We start from the raw sequence: 10413 nt of genomic DNA on the forward strand, positions 1-10413 counted from the left end.
GCGGGCGGCGGCACCGACAGCGGGCGCGCCCGGCCGCGTTACCGCCCCGCGACTTCAACCCGCTAACGCTGCATAAAGCCCCGCCCCTGCGATTGGTGTAAGGCAGCGTTTTGGAAACAATCATGATAAAGTCCCAAATTTACAAATAAACCCACGCCACGGTCCTGCCCCCCAGCAGCCACCAGACTAAATTTTCAGACGATCCCAAAGATGACCCTTTTTCTTCAAAGACCAGGGTTTTTCTCTCCAAGTCTCCGTGCATGAACAGCAAGAATAACAGTCATGGTAGCAGCAGAGCTAAACTCACTGCGCAGGGAAAGCGCGCGGCCAGGGCCCCGGGGCCTGCTCAGGGCCAACAGGCAGACCACCACCCACTAAGCCCAGCTCTACCTTTCCCATCCAATTTTCACAAAAGTACAGAGGTATAGCAGATACTTTCTTGATGAGATGCAATGTATTTCTCAGGAAAGGCAAAATTTCCACCTCAGAATCTGCATTTCTCTCAAAACCGCTAGTATTTACAGAACAGTCTCTTCAGCAAAGACCGCACCTGCCTGCAACTACACTAAGCCAGCCAGGTCTATCACAGAAGAGATTACAGCAACACTGTGACGTTCCTCATTGCATTTTTGTTTTAAGTAAGTCCCTTTAGTATACAAATGTTAACCTTCCAACTCCAGTGCAGGCAGTTCAATGTCTGCACATATTTTTATGTTATACTTTGCATCATTTATGTCTTTCTTTTTTTGCTTTTAATGAGATGTGGAAGTTCCTGAATCACATACCTGGTATTACGACTTTGAAAGTTTTACACAGCCTTGTTTACTACACTAACAGTAAAACAACAGAAAAAGGCAGCTTTCAAAGAACGTTTTCCTTGCTGTTGATTGTGAAAAGGTTTCTCTATGCCAGGAGAGAATGCAATTATTTCAGATGTAAATATAGTTTATTGCTCAGGAATGACAGTAAGGAGGACTAAAATTAAAAACAAAAACTAAGTCTCAAATTACCCAGTGATGAACGAGATCCACTGATGCATTTTGCAGTATCATCCCCAAAACTCATTTTTGCAGTGTGTCAGAAAAAACATCCTAACTTTGAGAAGCTAGACTACACCGAGAGATCCTTGGTTACAGACAGATGTGTTTTTTTCAAAGGCGTAAGATTTGCACTGGTTGCATCAATCTTTATGGGCTCTGAATAAAAACGTTGTCTTGAAAGCCTCCAAGTTCAGAATCTAAAGAAGGGCAAATGAATGGAGTTGCACAGCTATTAAGAGTTTAGTCCAAAATGCATAAAATTTTCAACTGTTACACAAACAACACTTTTTTTCCCCACCGTTTATATTGTTACTCAAATCTAAAAGCCAGCAATCGTGAAAAAAAGACAAGAAACCTACGCAGAGAAACTCTAACACTGACAACATTGACAACACAAGGACACCAGTGACGCCACCGCTTCCTTTCTACAAGGGAAGATTTTTTTTGTCTTTTGAGCATTCACATATAAACTTCAAATCCTGAAAATAAATACCTGTCTCAGTGTGCTTCACAAGCACCCCAAAGAAAACTATCTACAAATCATACATTCAGCTACTCTGCCATTATCAACACTTCCAACAACTGTTACAAGTCTGAACTTCCACAACTGGGAAAGTTGCGTGTCAGCTACATATTTAAGGAGCGATAATGCTTATCATCTGAACACACTTTCCACTATCACATGGCTTTGCCAAATACTGTTCTACAGATAGGAAAAGCTTAAGAGAGGTGTGCAAAAGAATCGCTGCCAGGCTTGATTCATGGCTTCCCCTATCATGGGATCACACCACTTCTTTGCAACCAACTCAAAAACTGCCATCAGAGTACAGTTTGAATACTGACAATGGAATTCTGGTCCCCACACAAACGACTAGGAAGAAAGACCAGAATTTCACCCCTGATATATAAAACCTTGTAGAGAAACAGTAAACAAAAGTTTTTAAGAGTCAGGAAAAACTATTAAAAAACCTTGGAAGTCATAAAAACCATTTCAATGTGAAATTTGTAAAATATCACCCTATTTATTCTCTAGGCTTTTCTAGCAACATATGACTTTATCATAACATACCTGTAGAAATCTGATGATTAAGAAACATCTTTTTTTTTTAAATGTAGTTACTTAAACATTTGCCAGTTTGGAAAGTTTAGCTAAAGTCTCTTTACAGAGCAAAAAATTGCACACAATTTCGACCTTTTAACTTCTGATTCTCCATGTCATTGCGGGTACGGCACATAACAGTCTGGGGGGGAGCCAATGCTGCTCACTGGGCTCCGGGTATTTGACTCATAAGAATTTGGAGCAATTCCAACCACACCGTCATTTTGAGGGGTTTCCCCTTTCAAAAAGTCATCATCTTCATCTTCAGAAGTACCCTGCATAAATTTAAAAGTATCAGTGAGAGCAGAAAGATACTCCAGGTCTCCAGTAAGTCTTGGCAGATACAATGAATGCTGAGACCAAAAAAGGGTATTTCTAAAATAAATTCTGAAATGTTGCAATAATCAGACCTGCTAATCAAAACACTACAGGAAAGTTTACAAAGTTATTAGTTAACATAGCTACAACAGCATGAAGCATTTTTACACATTATCATACAAAGGAAAGAAAAACACAACATTTGAAGAACTCAAAAATTTGACAGGACAGACATTCTGTAAGAAGGTAAATAAACTACATAGGGGCTTTAGAAGGACGTAATTCAGAACTTGGGTTGTACTACAATTGTCATGACTACTTGGAACTGTAAGAGAATGAGTGTAGTGGGTTTGTGTGGCAAAGTTTTCGTAGCAGGGGGCTACAGAAGCTTCCCCTATGTCTGACAGAGCCAATGCCAGCCGGCTCCAAAACGGACCCACCGTTGACCAAGGCTGAGCCCATCAGCAACGGTGGTAGCACCTCTGGGGTAACTGAGTTAAGAAAGGGGAAAAAATCTGCGCAATTGTAGCTGGAGAGAGGAGTGAGAATATGTGAGAGAAACAACTCTGCAGACACCAAGGTTGGTGAAAAAGGAGGAGGAGCTCCAGGCACTGGAGCAGAGATTGCCGTGAAGCCCATGATGAGGCCAGCTGTCCCCTGCAGCCCATGGAGATCCATGGGGGAGCAGATCTCCACCTGCAGCCTGGGGAGGACCCCACACCAGAGCAGGGGGATGCCCAAAGGAGGCTGTGACCCCATGGGAGGCCTGTGCTGGAGCAGGCTCCTGGCAGGACCTGTGGCCCTGTGGAGAGAGGAGCCCAGGCTGGAGCAGGTTTGCTGGCAGGACTTGTGACCCCGTGAGGGACTCGGGCTGGAGCAGCCTGTTCCTGAAGGACAGCACCCCATGGAGGGACTCAGGCTGGAGCAGCCTGTTCCTGAAGGATGGAACCCATGGGGGGACCCAGGCTGGAGCAGTTCGTGAAGAACTGCAGCCTGTGGGAAGGACTCACGTTGGAGAAGTTCATGGAGGACTGTCTCCCGTGGAGGGACCCCAGACTGGAGCAGGGGAAGAGTGTGAGGAGTCCTCCCCCTAAGGAGGAAGGAGCAGCAGAAACGTGTGATGAGCTGACTACAGCCCCCATTGCCTATCCCCTTGCACCACTCGGGGTGAGGAGGTAGAGAATCTGGGATTGAAGTTGATCCCAGGAAGGAGGGGTGAGGAGAAGGTGATTTTAAGATTTAGTTTTTATTTCTCATTGCCCTTTGATTGGTAATAAACTAAATTCATTCCCCCCCAAGTTGAGTCTGTTTTGCCCGTCACGGTAATTGGTGAGTGATCTCTCTCTGTTATCTCGACCCACGAGGCTTTTGTTTTATTTTCTCTCCCCTGTCCAGCTGAGGAGGGAAGTGATAGAGCAGCTTTGGTGGGACCCTGGTGTTCAGCCAGGGTCAACCCACCACAATTAGATGTACTCTTATCATGATATATGGGAACTAAACTGTATCTACAAAATGGATTTCTCACTGGGTTCACTGTGGTCCCATGTTGCCAAACAAACTCCTCTGCAGAAGAGAACAGCATTCTCAAAGCAAGGATGGATCAATCCCTAAAGCTTCCTAATTTCAATCACAGTTTCTCATAAATGTTTAGTATACTCATATCTATTTAAAAAAAATAATCCTGCAATAGAATCAGCTCATAGAGATTTGGCAAAACCATTTTTATCAGAAAACATTACCTTTTTAATGGGTTTCTTCAGATTCTCAAGATCTTCAGCACTCAGCTCTTCCCAAAACTGATAAAAAGGATCAATAGTCTTCTTTGATCTGAAAGAGTAATGAAAACACAGTATGAGTTAATGTATTCAGTAAAAGTTATATGTATTTCATTTTAGTAATACAATATAAAACACTTGGCATTTTGATAGCCCTCTGTAGGGTTTTACAAACTATTCAGTTAATGCCTATATAATCCCCAATTAACCCCATGAAGAAATAACTCCATTTTGCTGAATATGAGCCGGCAGTGTGCCCAGGTGGCCAAGAAGGCCAACAGCATCCCGGCCTGTATCAGAAATAGTGTGGCCAGCAGGAGTAGGGAAGTGATTGTGCCCCTGTACTCGGCACTGGTGAGGCCGCACCTTGAATACTGTGTTCAGTTTTGGGCCCCTCACTACAAGAAGGATGCTGAGGTGCTGGAGCGTGTCCAGAGAAGGGCAATGAAGCTGGTGAGGGGTCTGGAGCACAAGTCTTACGAGGAGTGGCTGAGGGAACTGAGCTTGTTTAGTCTGGAGAAGAGGAGGCTGAGAGGAGACCTTACTGCTCTCTACAACTACCTGAAAGGGGGTTGTAGTGACGAGGGTGTTGGCCTCTTCTCCCAAGTAACTAGTGAGAGGACGAGAGGAAATGGCCTCAAGTTGTGCCAGGGGAGGTTTAGATTGGGTATTAGGAAAAATTTCTTCACTGAGAGGGTGGTCAGGCATTGGAACAGGCTGCCCAGGGAAGTGGTGGAGTCGCTATCTCTGGAAGTGTTCAAAAAACGTGTGGATGTGGCACTTCAGGACATGGTCTAGGGGACATGGTGGCGCTGGATTAATGGTTGGACTTGATGATCTTGGAGGTCCTTTCCAACCTAGTGATTCTGTGATATAAATTACAATTGTTTGCTTGAGGAGTTCCGATACAGTCAAGTCTCCTAGCTGGGTATTTTACAGCTACACTATGCTTGCAAATAAGCATAATTTTCTTCTGAATTTTTACAAGATAGTATTATAGAGCTTCTTTAATAATATCTACCTCTAAGAAAAGTCCTCTTTCTGTGGAGATGGAATTATTTTTTTTTTTTCAAGAGACAAAAAAAAAAAAGACAGAATGTTGCCTTCTAATATTAAATATAAAAAGTGATTAAAGCATCATAGCGCTAGACATTTTGAAAAGCTGCAAATAATCCACTCTTCACTAAAAAAAACTAAGACATAAGCTGAAGTCTCCAATCAAGAAGCAATACACTCAAGGTACAAAAAACCCCAAACCCAAAAAACAAACAAACAAAAAGACGCAACACCATCACAGCTCCAACAAAGTATGTAGTATTAGGCTCACATTATGATATTTTACTAGAGACTGCTTAAAACAAGGAAAATCAAGAGAAGAGTCAAACACATTAACTAGACCTTCCAGGAAACTGGGTCCTGTTCCTTCTTCATCACTATATGTCACAGTGGGCGTAGATTTCAATTCAAACCTTTGACAATCTTTGGTTAAAATATGCAACATGAAAAGTACTAAAGATCAGGGAAGACAGTGAACTGTAGAAACACTGTCAGTTTCTTAGTTTTTAGTTATTTTCTACAAGGCAGAAGCAAGTTTATTATTTTTAAACTATACCTTTTGAGTATGTAGGGATCGAAGGGGAAGAAACTGTCAAGTGGATTAGTGCAGGTCTGCACAAAGTCGCCCCCAGTGCCACTCCGAACAACTGGTATAAACTGCCTATTGTTCCTCTCAATAATTGTGTAGCAGAACACCAACTGGTATTTCCTTTAAAAAGGTAATAAAGAAAAAATATAAGCATTTCTAGCACACAGAAAGCAAAAATTTCAGATGGTATTAAAAGAATTTATTTTTTACCAAACATCACTTCTATCTTCCATTTTCCAACTGATACTAGTTTTAAAGATAGTCACAGGGTAAGGCATCTATTCTCTTCCTCTGCACTCCTCTAAACTTCACTCCAAGTGGAGTCATATTGGCTCCAACACAAAGCCATCAGTTTTGTAATACCATAGGTTTTCATTGAAACTGAACCAGAAATAAACTTAAGCCACCTAGAATATGGGCAGTGTTATATGAGTTGTCTTGGATAATACTCAGTACTGTGCCTAACAAAACCCATGTTAAGTACTGTGCTGTTTTTAGATACACACACACACCCCCCCCACCCCCCGTATCAAGCTGAAACCAAAATAAATGAGTAGGTACCTCGTAATGGCAGCAAACAAGTTCACAACAGAGGGTATACAAATCTTCAGGGGGTTTAGCTGACACATGACAATACGCTCAAAATTTAAACTCTGCAGATATGACAGACCTTGAAAATAAGAACAGTTGACAAATATAGGTTATATATCATATAAGCTGAACTTAATTGCTAAGAATTTCCAGTCTGACCAGTCTGCACTCAGCACACCACCACAGAAGCACATCCTAGCATGCTCTTTTACAGTAGAGATCTAGTCCACAGCTTGTTCAACAGAAAAGATACTCTAAGTAACAGTAACCTGCCACAGCTGAGGGTAAGTAACAGTAGCTTGCCACAGCTGAGGGATCCTTCTGACACAGACACTACACTTACACACCCATTACAGGGACCAAAAAAGGCACAGGTCATCAAGAAAGATTATTAATTGAAGCCTACGCTGGTTTTATATACCTGCAATTCGAACATGCTCAGTAAGTGGGGCCAGATATCAACGTTGAGAAGTTATCAGCATGGTTTTCAAGGCAGGGGGGTTGGGGTGGATTATTTATCTTGGTAGCCCCATGGGTGTACAAGCCATCTTGTTTTATTTAGAGCACAACATAAACTTGCCATCAGATACTTGACTGAATTGACCATTAGAAAACCCATCAACAGTAAAACTTGCAAATGAATCACAATGCCATTCAAACCTAATATACTCACCTTTCCTTAAGTTTCCATCCAAAAGTTGCTTATGACGGAAAATAAGCGTATAGAACACCGCCTGACATGTAGAATAAAATGGCCCATGGAGAGCTACATCGCAGTAAGCATTAGCCCCTGTATCCTGATTATCAATGTATTTATGCATCCAGTTCACCAGAAGATCAAGGCATGCTTTCACTGTACTATAATGGAGGAAAAAAGTGTAAAAATGGCACCTGAAATGGTGTAGAAAAGATGTTAAACAAGTATTCAAGGATCTCAGTGGTTAGAAAAAGATCAGTAAGAAAATCTCATTGTAAAAAAGGAGATTCTATTATGAGCTTTCTCCTTTATCTCAGCATAAAATGAATCAATGTATCAGCACCAAAAACTCCAATCAGTGAAAGCACAAGATTCCAGAAGAGATGAATCCATGAACACATGTTGCATATGACACACACAGTAAACAATTAGAATCCTGGGCTACAAGTAGTACAAAGAGAGATGCCTCTCACGTCCAACAAGTAATTCCAGTATCAAATTAAAGGTCAACATTAAAGTCACTGAGTCAGCCCTGAAAAGCATAAAAATATAGAACGTGTGCATAAAAAAAGACGACATTTTCACCCATCTGCTTAAATATTTTAATCCACCTGTATCAAAACACTTGAACACTTGACTACCCTCTGTCAGAGCCTACATAAAATGCCTAACATAGGGCCTTAAAAATATCTGCTTCTGAACATCAGATACACTGGGCATCCATGACTGCCTGAAGTCAACACAACCTATCCATGCTCAGCATTTCTTGGTAAGTGAAGCCTTAAACAGCAAGTCACGAATCCCAGCAATAATTAGTCTGCATCCTGTAAATGCAAAACTTTCCTGGAAACTTCAAGACAATACTGAAATACTATTGTAGAAAGGTCAAACAAGACTACTGATATAGGTTTACTGGCAAAGCAGTGGGAATGGAAGACCAAGACTATGTGCGCATTCTGTGAATTCTATGCTTAACCTCAGTGATCATAAATTGTTTGGTTCTGCTCATATAGCAAAAGAACTTACACAACTGGAATAAATTTAGCTCTTGCCAAGAAGCTGCCAATGTAACTCCCAGCAGTCTGCCTGATCACTGAAGGATTGTTTGGATCGTGCAGTTTTTTCCAAAGATGGTCTAAAAATGCCTCAGCCAACCCCTGGAAACAAGATATATAGAAATCATGAGTGGTTATGCTGATTACATTGTTTAAGTAATAGATTCCTAATACTCAATTCCCACAATTTCCATAAACAGACCATTAAAAAAAAAAAATCTACCCGTAACTGTAGTAAATATCTATTGCTACACATGGTGGAAGTGCACTCTTTTCTGTGACCTTTTCTACATTTAGTTGTAAAATGTAAATGGAACTAGAAATCTACGAAAAAGTCAGGAATACATAAACAAAAAGTGTTTAAAGACAAGAGTAGGAAGAAGGCAAACATGAAGTGATCGTTCACTGTCTCTTGTAGCAGAAGAGGTCAGGGATGTCCCACGAAAATAGCAGGAAGCCGAATTTAGAGAAAAAAAAGTGATTCTTCACCTTAAATGGTTATATTGTGGAACTTTTTGCCACAGAAGTTCATGATGCCAAAAAGCATAATATCATGAGATATTTTCTCCTTGAATTTGTCCATCATGGGCCGCTACCATGAAAGAACATCACTTTGGCTCAAGAAGTTACCAGACTACTGCAGACTGAGATGGTATTCTAGCAAAGCACTGTACCATGCTTGCCCCATTCTGATACTCCTTCCAACATATCACTATTCACCATTGTCAGAAAGAGTGCATTAGCTTAACCGGATCTTTAGCTACTCTTATGCAAAAAGTATGCATGTTCTTATTTTTATAACAGTAAGAGAAAGAACTGTAGTTTCCTTGAAATAGATGGGAAAACAAGGAAGGGGGAAACAAACAGCAATTTCAAATTGAAAAGCTAACAGAAACAGTATCTTTAAGATAGTTTTGGGATGCTGAATAAACTTGCTGGAACACTGTGTCTCAGGTTCAAGAGTCCAATTGCTTCTTGTAAAAGAGGTCCATTAACCAAGTTCCTTCACAATAGCTTAGATTCCATCTGTTTGCAGTTTACGAACAATATGGAAAGAGCGATGACAAAGAAAAACTCAAAGAAAGGAATAACAGAGAAGGAAAAGAAAGATACTAATGAATATTGATGTACTATCTTCAGACAAATGGAAGTTCATACTAGAATTACAGCAGAAAACAACTATTTTTTTGTTAAAAAAAGGCAAAAACAAGGACGCAGAAATGACAGAAGACACTGCCTTTTTAAAAGTTTCTACTCACCAGTTTAAAGCTACAGATGTAAAACATGAAATACTGTACATGACATGAAGCATGGGTTGGTAAAATGAGCTTGTCAAAAACAGAAACCAGATCTCGATACAAATTCTTTGTGTTGTTGATATCAAGCTTGCCTATGCAACAGAAAAAAGAAAATGGAACAAAATGAGCCATTTCAGGGGTTTTTCCTGCCCTCATGCTGCAAAAGTGGCATTTGTATCTTTCTAAACCAGTAAGAAACATGTAAAGAAACACTGTCAAGCTGACTTGTAGGCCTATCTGACATCTAAAAAAATTTTTATATTAAAACCTTCCAGCACTTCAGTTCTACTGCTTCTTACAGGGGTGTATATGGAGAACATCCACGTGTGTATACACGTGTGCACACACATGTATGATGGGTAGACGTGCAAACTTTGCAATAACATGTTAATTCAGAAAAGCCAGAAGAAAACACTAAGAAATAAATTAGCTGACTTATATGAAGATACAGCAAAAAGGTTTCCAATTATTCTGTTTTAAATATATACATCTAAGAAATTCAAACCCTTAATAAATGCCAGTGATATTTATTTCAGATAAGATATTTATTTCAGGTTTTTTTCCTGTAACACAAGGCCTTGCTGTAGCAGCTCCAACTGAGTGATGTGACTGGTTGTTTTGACCTACTTCCAGTCCTTGTGATGTTGAAAGGATCCATAATTCTAATACTCAAGGCAATATAGTAGAGCAAAGAAAAAAAACACTGTGGTTAATCAGAAAGTATTTCTAATCCCATAAGTCTGGTAGCACAATGAAAAAATAAAACTCTATTTAACCTTATAGCCTGTAATGTCACAGTTTGGATACAGTGGCATATTTATATAACCAGAATGTCTCCAACTGAAGACTAAACCTTTAAAGTCATAAGTGCACCTTTGCATCGTCTGCCAATAAC

The 10413-nt window shown here is 40.4% G+C and overlaps 1 protein-coding gene across 2 annotated transcripts in view; it reads right to left on the reverse strand.

Moving 5' to 3' along the window:
• Positions 1-2042: 2042 nt before the first annotated feature.
• Positions 2043-10413, reverse strand: part of RRN3 (RRN3 RNA polymerase I transcription factor homolog (S. cerevisiae)) — a 15887-nt gene continuing 7516 nt past the window's right edge. Inside the window, exons 11-17 of one of the 2 annotated variants that reach the window (XM_010296654.1) lie at positions 9480-9610; positions 8192-8322; positions 7142-7326; positions 6439-6547; positions 5845-5997; positions 4197-4284; positions 2043-2414 (exon numbers count right to left, since the gene is read on the reverse strand). In XM_010296654.1, coding sequence (XP_010294956.1) covers positions 2256-2414; positions 4197-4284; positions 5845-5997; positions 6439-6547; positions 7142-7326; positions 8192-8322; positions 9480-9610 — 956 coding nt within the window. In that variant the 3' untranslated portion in view covers positions 2043-2255. The remainder of the gene's footprint in view (positions 2415-4196; positions 4285-5844; positions 5998-6438; positions 6548-7141; positions 7327-8191; positions 8323-9479; positions 9611-10413) is intronic. The other variant, XM_010296655.1, reaches the window with a different exon arrangement.

The sequence above is a fragment of the Phaethon lepturus genome, unplaced genomic scaffold (genome assembly GCF_000687285.1).
Source record: "Phaethon lepturus isolate BGI_N335 unplaced genomic scaffold, ASM68728v1 scaffold3731, whole genome shotgun sequence".
Taxonomy (NCBI): domain Eukaryota; kingdom Metazoa; phylum Chordata; class Aves; order Phaethontiformes; family Phaethontidae; genus Phaethon; species Phaethon lepturus.